The 15,076-nt window shown below is 40.4% G+C and overlaps 1 protein-coding gene across 3 annotated transcripts in view; it reads right to left on the reverse strand.

Annotated features, from left to right (window-relative positions):
• Positions 1 to 15,076, reverse strand: part of LOC128688024 (uncharacterized) — a 232,074-nt gene that overhangs the window by 144,927 nt on the left and 72,071 nt on the right. For all 3 annotated transcript variants that reach the window (XM_070083757.1, XM_070083758.1, XM_070083756.1), the window contains one exon: positions 3,391 to 6,689. In XM_070083757.1, coding sequence (XP_069939858.1) covers positions 3,391 to 6,689 — 3,299 coding nt within the window. The remainder of the gene's footprint in view (positions 1 to 3,390; positions 6,690 to 15,076) is intronic.

Below are 15,076 nucleotides of genomic sequence, written 5' to 3' on the forward strand. Positions count from 1 at the left end.
ATTTTGGTGAGAGAATTGTATTTGCCATGGTGTATTCACAGTATGTGTTGGTTTCCCTGACAATGATGTCCATCAGGGGTTCATCGAAGAATAACTCAAAGCAGTCCAGTTCACTGGCATTGTTCCCAAGTGGACAAGATGGCTTTATTCCACTTTGTGTTTCATCAAAGTCATGGGGACTGGGAACAAACTCGTCACCGTCCTGCCAATCCCAGATGCGGTCTGCTGGTGGGGTCTGGATATTGTACCGTGGTTGTGGCTGTGCAGGTTGTGGTGGTGCAGGTTGTGGCAGTGTGGGGTAGGGTGAGGCTGGTTGTTCTGCTGAGTCAGCCGCGTGGCTAGTAGCGTGGCCCAGTGATGGTGCCACATGGGCCGTGCCACCCTCACTATCACCACCACTGCCTCCTCCCTCACTGTCACCATTCATACCCATCGTTACAATATCGTCATCTTCACTATCAGGTCGTGGTGTTGGGCCACGGGATGTGCTCCCAGAGTTTCTCCTTCCCCTTGGAACAACATATGAAACACTACCAGACCGCATGCTACGTCGTACATACTGGCGCTTCACTGGGGAATATTCACTCTCACTGTCACTAGAACTGCTTTCAATGACCTTGAAATCACTATCACTATCACTATCACTATCACTGCTATCATCAGGGTGTTGTACACGACCAAATAGTTTCCTCTTTCGTCCTGGTACAGGCGAAGGTGAATGTGAACAAGCCGGCACAGCACCAGAGGTCGAAGGTTGTGGGTCATCTGGGTTTTCGTCACTATTTACGTTATCCTGGGCACTTTTTTCGGTAACACTCACTTGAAAACCCTTGAATTCACTGTCACTGACATTTTCATCGCTGTTAGAGCTATCACTTGGGAACAAAAGACCTCCAATCCGCCGAGGAGTGAGGAACTTCTTACCGAGAGGCATGGTGAAAATGGACTGACAACATGGCGTTCCCACAATGCATCGCTAGGTCCCAGATTTTTTTCACAGGGTGCACACCGACCACTGAGACCCATTCTCTCCCGTGTAGGCCTACCAGGCCTTTGGCGCGCGATTTGAAGCCGCTAGAATTTGTGCGTATAAATACGTCAGAAACATTGGCTCGTAAGACGTATTTATACGTCGGAAACAGTCAAAGGGTTAAAGGACTTGAAGGCACGGCAGCGTACCTAGATGATACTGTTGTGGTGTCTGATACTTGGGATCAACACCTACTTAGACTTAAGGCTCTTTTTGAGACCTTTCAGAGTTCACATTTAACAGTTAATTTACCTAAATCTTCCTTTGGCCAGGCCACTGTCACTTTTCTAGGCCATGAAGTAGGTAGTAGTAAAGTTGCTCCTAAACTTGCTAAAGTTCTTGCTATTAAAGATTATCCAGTTCCTCATGATAGGAAATCTCTTCAACGTTTCCTAGGCATGAGAGGATTTTACAGAAGATTCTGTAAGAATTTCTCAGAGATTGTAGCCCCTCTTACCTCTCTTACCAGTCACAAAGTTCCCTTTAATTGGACCCCAGATTGTCAAAATTCTTTTCACAGAGCAAAAAGATTATTGTGTACTGCACCCATTCTTTTGTCTCCAGACTTCTCCAAACCTTTTTCATTACAGGTTGATGCTTGTGAGTCTGGGGTTGGGGCAGTACTATTACAAAACGAGAATGAGGAGTTGCAGCCTGTAGTATACTTTTCAGCCAAGTTCCAGCCGCATCAGAGGGCTTACTCTACCATCGAAAAAGAAGCCCTCGCGCTGGTACTGGCTTTGGAGCATTTCGATGTTTATGTGGGCCAGACATCGCAGGTGGTCACAGTCTACAGTGATCACAATCCTCTAGTATATCTCCAAACCATGAAGAACCACAACACAAGGTCATGCGCTGGACGCTAAGGCTGCAACCCTATTCCATCAGAATTAAATATATTGCCGGCAAAGAAAATATGTTGGCAGACTCTTTATCTAGAGTCTAATACCATTATTTACTTAGGTTAGGATGTTAGGTTACTTGTGGTAACCCCTTTTAAGCTCTTTTTTTTTATCCCCTGGTGTGGGGTTTTTTTTTAGTGAGGGGATGCGGGCTACCGTCCGCCTGTAACTTGGACCTATGCTAGCCCAACTGACTCCTGTCTCACTCTGAGTTTAGGGTTTGGCTTTTGGTCACGAGAAAAGCTGAGCTCTATCTAAGAGTTGGATGGTTGAGAGGAAAGGTGGTCCCATTATTTTGTGCCATGGCGGCACGGTTACCACTGGGAGGTGGCAGCCTAATCCTGAGCCTTCTCGGGGTGGGGGTGTGGCATGCAAAGAGTACGTAACCTTTATTCGGCGCATGTACACACCCTCATTTACAGGCTATCTCCCCCAACCAGCGAACCAGGTTACTGAGAGTTGATGATGGGGCCCCGTCGTTCAACTAGTGACCAGGTTCCAGCCAATAAGAAGATGGTTTTGGCAATCGCAGAAGTTATGTGGGTACCACTCTCCTGTCTGCCCTTGTCACTCCCATTCTAGAGCTGGTTGAAGCACGGTCTGCTCTCTTGTGGCTTCTATTTCTGCCTTGCTTACCGTGGAGTGCACTAATAGCTATCACTGTATATAGTGTACATATTGCTGTTCTAAATTGGTGGAGGATAATATAAATCAAAACTTTTTCTGCTGTGTTTATTTTGCTCCCTTTACACCCAGGATAACAGGCCATTTGGACTCCTGGGTTGTAATAGACTCCAACAGGCTTAGCACTCCCCATGAATGTAATAAAATAATGATGTGACTCCCAAGGTGATAAGCAAGTTGTACATAAATATTATCATCAGTTTCTTCATGGGATATGAAAACACTGCCACATGTTCACCGCTGATGCAGAAAAAACTGATTTACTCCCTTCTTATGGACTGATCCACTTTATGGCCAGTAATATACAGTACAATAAATTTATGGAGTAATTCAATCCCTAATCTATTTGAAGAAGGTTTAAATGAGATAGCTTTTATCCAATAAAATATTACCCAAATTCCTATTAAGTATAATTTACCAGTACCTGTTAATACAGTATCAGTTAACGGATCTGGCAAACCTATCACCCATGCTGCATGGTCTCAGACCAGGCTTATTAAATTAAAAAGAAAATACAGTATTAAGGTTTACACAGGAAAGTAAAGATAAGAGAATACTGAAAGTAAGAACAAATGTGCAATATTTACCTGTTATTCTTTCTTAAGGGTTCAAGAGACAGAGTAAAGTGATTAACATTCCTGCCAGAGTAAAACACTTTTAACAGGCTTGTTTTACACTCATCTGACAGGACAGTAAAACTGTATTTTCCTGAATAGTTGCTCCTGTCTACCACTGTTTTCTATTACAGAATAAATACAAAAATTAGTTACTAACCTATAGCACTTGTAATCACACTTGTCACACTTGTGAAGCTCCATGTCAATGAGGTGTTGCCTCCAGAGATGAAGTGCCAGCTCACGCCAGCTTTGAAACTTGGAAGAACACTCTTGACATTGTAACAAGTTTTTTACATGACATTTTCGATGATATGCAATATTATTTTCACTCTTCATCCTTAAGCCACAACCATTCACATCACACCTGATACCAAGTACTTCATCTGAAAGCATCACACTGGGATTCTTTTTCTTAAATTTTGCAGTTCCAGTAGTCTTCGAGAAAACTGAACGGCCTGTTTTTTTATTATTTGGCCTTGTGCTACCACTATCGTTCGTATTATCTTCATAATAAAAATTATGGTAACTTCCTGGTTCATTAGTTTCTCCAAGTTCAATAGTTAATCCTAAGTCTTCCTCTTCATCTTCTTTATCTATTACTTTTCTCTCAAACTCTCCAACATCCTTTGGTTCAGTTTTAATAAATATACCTATCCTACCAGGAGACTGCTCCTCCTCAATTTTTGATATGCAATTTTTGAATTTCCCAGTTTCAGGAACATATATTTCTGTTTTGCATCCAGGATCATCTTTACATTTTGGGCTCCCTCCTCTTGTTTTTGTAGACGAATCAGGTTCCTGATTTGCAGCAGACTCCTCGTGCTGATTTTTATCATTCTTACGAACTGAAGCTTTGCCCTTTTTCAATGGTGATTTTTCTACTTCCTCTTCAGATTCATCAGTATCAGACAGATATTGGCTATGCCGTTCTTTCATGTGATTTACCATTTCATCCTTGTCTTGACTTAAAAATGAGCACAGTCGACACTTGAAACATGCCACTTGCTGCACTAGCAACTCATTTTTTCTAAACATTTCTTTTCTTTTTTTACTTTGACTTTGTGGTTGTGTTGTCTTTGTTTGTGCTGAGGAATTAGATTTCTTTGAACTAACAGGTGTCTCTTGGGAAAGAGAAGAGTGACTATGGGGATCTGGGGAATTTTGGGACATACTTGATGAATTTAACCTTGAAACATCAACCTGTAAGGTCTTTGTTGTCTCTATTGGCATTTTCTGGTCTTGATTAAGAATCCTACTGGGAGACCCAGAATCTGAACACAATTTCATTTGTTCATTGTCAGATTTAGTAGTAGCAGCTTTGAGAGCATTTGTAAAAGTAAGATCTGATGATGTACTTGATGCCAGTTTCTTTGAGGTTCCAGACTTTTCAGGGGAGTATGAAAAAGCCCCAGACCCAGTGCTAAGAGAAACTTCTGATTCTGAAAGGCTACTCATATCTATACACATATTAGAGCTCTCCAAAAACTGATCCAGGTCAGCTGTTGTCGCCAAATTAGAGAGTAATGCAGGGAGTGGACCTTGCCCCGATGAACAAGATTTGCCGCCAGATACTCCTCCAACCATGAAATCAGCTGTAATGTTTGGCAAACTGAAACTAGACAGTGGTGGCGATGGTAACCCATGAAGCGGTGCAGTATCTCCTCCTATGCCTGGACCTAAAGAGGCTTCGGTAACCAAGCCACTAGGATTACTGTTAAGTTCTTCACTGGTTGTCCCTGTAAGAGAAGCACTTAGGCTCAAATCGCTCTCATCACTACGGTGCAGTTCTGACAGGAGTACATCACCAGTGTGGGGTAATCGACTTTCTGACAAACCTATAAGTGGTATCCCATTTCCACCTACCACAGCATCCGAATTTGATCCATGGCTAAAAATATCAACTAATGTCTGAGGTGAAATTCTAGTATCAGTCATTGAACCCCTTACTCTATTTGATCCTTCCTGAGATATGGATGCAGCTCTAGATGATATTACTGAGCCAAGTGAAGTAGGAGAAGAACAGTTGGATGTGATCACAACTGAGGGAAACATAGGATCTGTAGAAGTTATTAAACCTGCCTTTGAACTTGAATTACCCTGAGATCGAATAAGGGAATCCATAACCACTCCACTTTTGTTCATTCCCTCCTGCATGCCTAAAATATTGAATGACTTTGTATTACTGACATTTTGATTAATTAAAGAGGGACCTGTTTTTCTACAGATTTTATCAACTAAAGATGAACCAACAAGGGTATTATTTCCTGAAACACTGCAAGTTGTTATTGGAGCCATCTGAGTAGTAGACAACACTCGAAGAGATTCTGCATTTAAACCCTCCAGCTGTTGCTCTACCATGTTTGCTGTACTCTGTGGACCCAGAAGCACTTGTTGTACTGTTTCAAACTGCCTTTGTGGGATTATTTGGCCATGTGATACAGAGCTTGGAAGTAACAGTGTTGTATTGTTCAACTGAAAATTTGAAGGTAGACCAAAAATCCCATCCAAATTTAAAGGGGTAGAAGTTTTTCCTAGAGAATCACCATATCCATTAGAACCCCGCAGGGATCCAGTGACAGTACACATACTTGCTGCAGAGCTGCGAGTGGATGTTGTGAGAGGGCTTGAACCTCTGCTAGTTGTAGGAAAAATCATTTCTGTACCATCATCCATGTCTCCTAAACGTGGAGCAGTGGACATTCGTACAGTTGGATTCGGAACTAGATGAGCAATCTCTGCTGCCTTAGTTACTTGGGACGGAATATGTGGCTTGGCAGTGTCTAAAAGTTTGTTCAGCATGCTGTTAGAAGCTATCACTGCAGATATAGTGCTTGTAGGTTTTTTGCAAAGCGAATTAGCTTCATTTTCCTGGGTGATATGCAGATTACTGAGCTGAGAGGACTCAAGAGGTGATGTACTTAACTGTGATGTAGTTATATGTGAGTTGGCCACTTGTGTGGTTACTGAAGAGTTGGAATTTGAGATTTCCTTTGTAGATATAACCAGCGATGACTGGTCTTCTGGACGAGCAGTCAAGTCGTCTTGTACATGCATTGCAGGCATTCCGTCAATTTCAACACTTACAATTGAAGATACTGGAACTGAAGCTTGTACAAGACTATTTCTTGAAGGCATCAAAACTCCCTCTACTGTGTAAGCATCCAAAATTTGAGTCTGCGCAAGGGACTGTGGCAAAGTCTGTGACAAAGTTGCATTACCTGGCTGCATGCCAATTGTTGTGCTAAGCTGTTCTGCTTGAGGGAAGGATGTAAGACTATGCATAAGCTGCTCCTGAGAGTTATTGGAAAGTGCCTCATTTATACTGGCAGTTGAAGAATGCAGATCTGGTAGAGTTACCGAGGGTGAATTGTGCTGCTGCTGTCTAGTAACAGGGACTTGCACCACCTCCATACCAGTAGAGTTCTCACCACTTTGTTGTGATGAGGGGTTTCCCATCTGTAAATAAAAGGTTCCAAGCATTAAAAATAATGTCTTGTTTGAAATCAATGTGAGGCAAAAAATTACACAAAGAATTGCAGCATAGAAAATAAAAGACAGAATGGTGGAATGAGAGGCATCATTCAGAACTGGGGAGGGGTTGTTTATGATGGGTTCGTAATACAGAAGCAAGATAAGTTAACCAAGAGGGTGCATAAACAAATTTCAGGACAATAAAATGCAAACCATGAACATAAAACACACATGTACACAAGAATACATAATACACTTATAAAATACAACTAAACACAACACACCTGACATTATCAATACCAATTATTACACTGGTTAAAACAGCAAACAGAAAGCACTCATAAATGGACACCATACCTAAGAGAACACCATGAGATAAACAATGAAGAGATTGGCAATATTGTCAAGTAGGAGATACCTGTTAAACAAAAAATATTTCATTAACCCTTTCAGGGTCCAGAGGCCAAATTTCAAAGTGCACACCAGAGTCCAAAAATTTAAAAAAAAAAAAATTGCTAATTTTTCTTATGAAATGGTAGAGAATCTTTTTCTGAAGGTAATAAAACAAAAAGTATGAAATTTGATGGAAAATTGACGAAATTATGCTCTCGCGAATTTTGATGTGTCAGTGATATTTACGAATTGGCGATTTTGCCGACTTTGACTCCCATTTTAGGCCAATTACATTATTCCAGTCGACCAAATTCTTAGCTATTTCACTAGTATTACTTCTATTCCATCGACTGAGCACAAGAAATCACCAAGTCAACTGTTTCAACTACAAAATAGAGTGATCGGAATTGGTAATTTGGCCAATTTAACACAAAGTTTAAAATATTCTAATTTCAAAACAGGGTCCAAAATAAACAATGTAGGTATTCCTGGCACTAAACTAACATTTCCTCTGTTCATTAGTTATGTTTGAGGCTTTACAAATGAATTCCATTTTGATTTTTTAATGCCACTAGGACCAGCTTCAGAGTCACTGGACTTCTTTCTGTCCATTTCACATAACGAATTTTTATTCACACCAAAAAATAGAAGATTTACTGCTATGCAATATTGTAATAATTGTATAAATATCATCACCCCATTTGTAAATGTATATTAGACCTGCCAGCTGGTATGTATTAGACATGTGAGGTCGTTTGTTTACTCTTGAACATCGGCAAAAATTTAACACTTCCGCTACTTTAAGCTCAGTTTCAAGCCATTTCCAGTGCTAAAACCAATCAAAATCATCTCGATTTCTGTAATATGTCTTCCATTCTATCAAATGAGACCAAGAAATCACAAATACAACTATAAAAAACATAAGAAAAAACACTGCAAATTCGCTGTTTTAATTGAAAATTACGGTCTCAGTTTTTTCTCTCATTATACACTGTGTGCTACAGGATTTGTTTTATGTGGTGCACACATACCACACAGATGTATTCTCTCATATCTAGGCCCAAATTTACCACTCACAGCTTATCAGAGTGAGCTGATATCATGGCGTAGATCTACGGTTTGGACCCTGAACGTAAAGCCGTAGATCTATGGCACGGACCCTGAAAGGGTTAAGTGGTCAAGATGCTACTGACATACTATATACACAAAATATCATTTCAGTATTATATAGATAACTGGCACAGTATTTTATGTCAAAATCTCATGCCAGGTACAAAGATAATGTCTTGGGCCACTAGAATTCAATACAACAGCAAACTATCTAAAATCAATCAGCACTGTACAACAAATTGCTAGTCACCTTACACACAAGTTCTGGAAAGCACACAAATGCCCTATACAAACAATTAAGCTTACTGAGCATACAGACCATTTGTATTTACTACTGTGTACTTTACATTTACCTGACACTATACAAATCATAACTTGAACCTAAAAATCTTGTACAATGTAACAGAATAAACACTTGTTTTACATCCTACATGTACAGTTGAACCAAAGTATAAAACCTATCCAAAAACAACCAAGCCCAAAAATTTGTAACAGTCTACTAAAAGAACAAAAAAGAAAATGTTCACCATTCATAATTTTTTTTTAACTTGACAACCATATCCTGTCACAGCAAAGTGACACAAAAAAAATCACCATCACTGATTCAATCAGCATCTTTCCAGAAGTGTGCTGATCTCACCTTCCCCAACAGCAACATCCCCACCCCTTCTTCAGAGTGCAGGCCCTACCCTTTCCACTTCCAGGATTCAAGTCCATCTAACTGGTTTCCCTGAATACCTTCACGAGTGTCCAACTTCATATAAAAAAAAAAAATTATATGCCAGCAGTCTCCCACTGAGATGGTAAGATGGCCAGAAAAAGAAGAAATGCTTTCACCATCATTCATTCAAACACTGTCTTCCCAGAAGCATACTGACATCACAGCTCGGATGATCCTCTGAACTGCAACATCTCCACCCCATCTTTCAGAGTGCGGGCACCATACTTCCCATCTCGAGAACTTTAGTGCAGTTAAGAGGTTTCCCTAGATCCCTTAATAAATGTTACTTTGCTCATGCCCTAACAACACATCAAATCATAAAAGCCACTTGCTTCCACTCAATTTTCTCTAACCTACTCTCACAAACCATACCACGGACGGGGTTAGAACCTGCGATCATAGAGTCTCAAAACTCCAGACCGTCTCACAAATCTGTTGGATGTACAAGCCACTAGCACTCCAAACCCTCTTCCTCCCTCCCTCCCTCCAACCTCTATTTCACCTTCCCTTCAAGCTAGATTTAAATGCATTTCTGGTCATCTTATTTCATTCCAACTTCTTTAAATGTCCTTTACTCTTTGAATATTATTGCTGCTAACCCCAAACCTTTTTATCTCCAAGCTCAGAATTCTCCCCACAATGTTCACACCACACATTGTGCTCTTCATAACATTGTTTTTCCTGAACACTCTGGGATTTTCAGAATGGTACACTAGTAATTCCTTCACTTTGAAATCCCCACTAGCATTAGCACAGAACATTAGCGTCAGCCTGTCTTTCATAGGCTTGTGTCCTGGCATTGCCTTTTCCTCTTGTGTAATGAAGGTCCTCTTTGTCATTTTCTTCCAAAAGAGGCCTGTTTCGTCACAACTGAACACTTGTTCAGGTTTCAGTCCTTCAGCCTCTATGTACTCCTGGAACTCATGCACATATTTTTCAGCCGCCTTGTGGTCCGAACTGGCAGCCTCACCATGCCTTACCACACTGTGTATGCCAGTATGGTTCTTAAATCTCTCAAACCAGCCTTTGCTGGCCTTAAATTCACTCATTTCACCACTATTTGCAGGCAATTTCTTTATCAAATCTTCATGCAACTGCCTAGCCTTTTCACAAATAATCGAAGTCATAAGAATATCTCCTGCTAATTGTTTCTCGTTTAACCACAACAATAATAACTTCTCAACCTCTTCCAGTACTGGTGATCACATTTTTGTCAGCATAGTTACTCCCTTTGCAACAACAGCATCCTTTATTTCCTTTTTCTTGGCCACTATGGAACATAAGGTTGTGTAGGGTTTCTTATACATCCTGGACAGTTCGGCCACACTTGTACCACTTTCACATTGTTCAATGAAGGTTTTCTTAAATTCAATCGTATTTCTCACCTTCTTTACCACAGGCTTGGCACTAGGAGCTTTCTTTGGAGCCATGGTAGCTTATTTAGTACTTGCAAGCACTAAAATAAATGGAATATTATGAAATATTTCGTTGGAGCACGTGAGGGGACCTTCGCTCACTGGTAAACAATGCCAGACTGGCTGCCGCCCCGGCTCACGCCGTGGGTATGCATCCTGGACGAACTACGACTCGCGAGTCAACCTATGAAAAGCGAGTCCATGTTTATAAGAAAATACCCCTATGATTGGCGAATTTTACGATTGCCGGGAACTACGAAAAGCAGGGAAACACTGTAGTAGTATGTCACTGATGTCAGCTAGGCCTGTATACCTTGTACTTGTACATGTAGTAAATAAAGATATTATTATTATTATTATTATTATTATTATTATTATTATTATTATTATTATTATTATTATTTTCTCAGTTGTTTGTTGGGTTATCTTACTGAAACTTGGGCAATGTATGATGGAAAGATACTTCTTAACGTACACCAAAAATGAAAGAAATCAGACCATAAATAGCGGAGTTCACTTCTCAGCCATTAGCAGCCGCTTAGCGGTATACATGTATTTTTGTATGGTTTTTATGGTTATATTCTCATTTTTTTGGTCTCATTTGATAGAATAAAAGATATATTATAGAAATAAATATGATTTTGATAGTTTTCATGATGAAAAGTACCTTGAAATTGCACTCACAGTAGCAAAAATGTTCTATTCTTTAGCAAAGCTCAAGAGTAAACAAATGACATCAAAGTCCAATACCTGTCTGCCTGCCAGTCCAAATTCCTATATGGCATCAAGAATGGGTTGATATTATTTATACAATTACAGTGGACCCCCGCATAACGATGGCATCGCATAGCGATTTTTCCGCATAACGATTACTTTTATCGCAAAATTTTTGCCGCGCATACCGATTAAAAACCCGCATACCGATTTTCGTCCGAGACGCGTCCAATGTGCCCTCAGCCAGCCTCACATGTGCCGCTCCGTCCCATTGTTTACCAGCCAGCCTCCGCGGTAACATCCAAGCATACACTCGGAATATTTCGTATTATTACAGTATTTTCGGTGCTGTTTCTGGAAAATAAGTGACCATGGGCCCCAAGAAAGCTTCTAGTGCCAACCCTACACCTCAAAGGGTAAGAATTACTATAGAGATGAAGAAAGAGATAATTGATAAGTATGAAAGTGGAGTGCGTATAGCCGACCTAGTCAAGCTGTACAAGAAACCCCAATCAACCATCGCTACTATTGTGGGCACCAGAAAGACAATCAAGGAAGCTGTTCTTGCCAAAGGTTCAACTGTGTTTTCGAAACAAAGATCGCAATTGATGGAAGATGTTGAGAGACTCTTATTGGTGTGGATAAATGAAAAACAGATAGCAGGAGATAGCGTCTCTCAAGCGATCATATGTGAAAAGGCTAGGAAGTTGCATGAGGATTTAATTAAAAAAATGCCTGCAACTAGTGATGATGTGAGTGAATTTAAGGCCAGCAAAGGTTGGTTTGAGAGATTTAAGAAGCGTAGTGGCATCCATAGTGTGATAAGGCATGGTGAGGCTGCCAGTTCGGACCACAAAGCGGCTGAAAAATATGTGCAGGAATTCAAGGAGTACATAGAAACTGAAGGACTGAAACCTGAACAAGTGTTTAATTGTGATGAAACAGGCCTGTTCTGGAAGAAAATGCCAAGCAGGACCTACATTACTCAGGAGGAAAAGGCACTCCCAGGACATAAGCCTATGAAAGACAGGCTTACTTTGTTGATGTGTGCCAATGCTACTGGTGATTGCAAAGTGAAGCCTTTATTAGTGTATCACTCTGAAACTCCCAGAGCGTTCAGGCAAAAGAATGTCCTCAAGGATAATTTGTGTGTGATGTGGAGGGCAAACAGTAAGGCATGGGTCACTAGGGAATTTTTCTATAACTGGTTACACCATGCATTTGCCCCCAATGTGAAAAATTACCTAACTGAAAAGAAATTAGAACTTAAGTGCCTCCTGGTGTTAGACAATGCCCCTGGTCATCCTACAGACGTGGCAGAGCGACTTTATGGGGACATGAGCTTCATTAAGGTGAAGTTTTTGCCTCCTAATACCACTCCTCTCCTGCAGCCCATGGACCAGCAGGTTATTTCCAACTTCAAGAAACTGTACACAAAAGCTCTGTTTGAAAGGTGCTTTGTAATGACCTCAGAAACTCAACTGACTCTAAGAGAGTTTTGGAGAGATCACTTTAATATCCTCAATTGTGTAAACCTTATAGGTAAGGCTTGGGAGGAAGTGACAAAGAGGACCTTGAACTCTGCTTGGAAGAAACTGTGGCCAGAATGTGTAGACAAAAGGGATTTTGAAGGGTTTGAGGCTAACCCTGAGAATCCTGTGCCAGTTGAGGAATCCATTGTGGCATTGGGAAAGTCCTTGGGGTTGGAGGTTAGTGGGGAGGATGTGGAAGAGTTGGTGGAGGAGGACAATGAAGAACTAACCACTGATGAGCTGCTAGATCAACTTCAACAGCAAGAGGCCACACCTGAGGAAATTGCTTCGGAGGAGGGGAGAGAGAAATTGAAGAAGTTGCCTACTTCAAAGATTAAGGAAATCTGTGCAAAGTGGCTTGAAGTGCAAACCTTCATGGATGAAAATCACCCTCACACAGCTATTGCAAGCCGTGCTGGTGATTATTACACTGACAATGTTGTGAAACACTTTAGGCAAGTCATAAAGGAACGAGAGGTACAGGCCACTATGGACAGATATCTTGTGCGAAAGAAGTCCAGTGACTCTGAAGCTGGCCCTAGTGGCATTAAAAGAAGAAGGGAAGTAACCCCAGAAAAGGACTTACTACCTCAAGTCCTAATGGAAGGGGATTCCCCTTCTAAACACTAACACACTCTCTCCCCTCCTCCCATCCCATCAATCATCACCAGATCTTCAATAAAAGTAAGTGTCATTTAATTGTGCATGCCTTTTTCAGTTTGTGTGTATTAAAATTAACATTTCATGTGGTAAAAAAATTTTTTTTCATACTTTTGGGCGTCTTGCACGGATTAATTTTATTTCCATTATTTCTTATGGGGAAAATTCATTCGCATAACGATTATTTCGCATAACGATGAGCCCTCTTGCACGGATTAAAATCGTTAACCGGGGGTCCACTGTATTACAATAATGCAGCAGTCTGCATAACAGTAAATCTTCTATTTTTTTTTTTTTTGTGAATAAAAATTTCCAAATGGTAAGCAGAGTAATATAAGAGGGGCCTGTAGCTGTGAATAATGAACAGAGAAAATGTTATTTTAGTGCCAGGAATGTCTGCATTGTTTATTCTGGACCCTATTTTGAAATTGGCATCTGTTGAAATTTGTGTGAAATCAGCCAAATTGCCAATTTCTGACCACTTTATTGGGTAGTTGAAATAAGTGAATGGGCAGTTTCTTGTACTCAGTTGACAGACTAGAAGTAAATAAGTTTATTCAGGTATACACAAATACAGTTACATAGATTATCATACATAGCAGTGTATGTATAGAGAACCTAGGATAACCCCAAAAAGTCAAAGTGACTTATTTCCAGTACCTGGCTTGGGCTTGCCATATATGATTTTTGGTAAATATTTTTTTTTCCTCGGTTGTTTGTTGGGCTACCTCATTGAAATTTAGGCAATGTATGATGGAAAGATGCTTCTTAACGTACAACAAAAATAAAAAAGACGGACGATAAATAAGGGAGTTCACTTCTCAGCCATTAGCCGCCTCTTTGCAGTATATTTTTGCATGGTTTTTATGGTTGCATTCTCATTTTTTTGGACTCATTTGATAGAATGGAAGATATATTACAGAAATGGACATGATTTTGATTGTTTTCATGACGATAAGTACCTTGAAATTGAGCTCAAAGTAGCGGAAATGTTTGATTTTTGCCAATGTTCAATGAGCTTTGTGTAAGTCAAGTTGGTTAATTTTATTAAGTGTATTCTAACCTAACCACTCTGTAATCCGGCAAACTCAGTAATCCGGCACACTACAGGTCCCAATGATGCCAGATTTGTGGAGGACCTGTACCAACAACTTTATAACAAAGCATTTCCTCTTGCTTGCTACTTACTGATTGAACGACAGTCTACCTTTGAACAAAATCAAAGACTCCTCAATAACAAACTTCCTGAAGGGATAAAAATACATACTGAATTTCTGTTTCAGATACATAAACACATTCCTAATCATATACAGGTCAGCCATCACTAATCTAGCATCATTGGGGCCTGTAGTGTGCCAGATTAGTGAGTCTGCCAGATTACATGTGCCAGATTAGTGAGTCTGCCAGATTACAGAGTGGTTAGGTTAGAATACACTTAATTAACCAATCAATAGAGACACATTCTGCTACATCTTCCTCATTTTCACCACTGCTTTCTTCTCCACTGGCTTGCTGTTGTGGATTTACAACCATCTGCGCAATTTCTGAGTCAGTATAATGATGAAATTTGAGTCAGTATAAAGATGAAATTTTAAATTATGCTAGCCAAAATTAGTGCTGGATTACTGATGGAACCGGATAACTGATTGCCGGATTAGTGATGGCTGACCTGTATAACCTGTCTTTTCTGTCAGGCCTGGTTTTGTCTGAGAGGTGTAGCATATGTAACAGTAGCACGAATCAATTCACTGGTATGATGTCACTGAAAGCTGGGGTTGAAATCAGGCGGTCTGTCGACCAATATGATTTGACACTGTGCTTATACAC

This window comes from Cherax quadricarinatus, chromosome 10, assembly GCF_038502225.1.
Source record: "Cherax quadricarinatus isolate ZL_2023a chromosome 10, ASM3850222v1, whole genome shotgun sequence".
NCBI lineage: Eukaryota > Metazoa > Arthropoda > Malacostraca > Decapoda > Parastacidae > Cherax > Cherax quadricarinatus.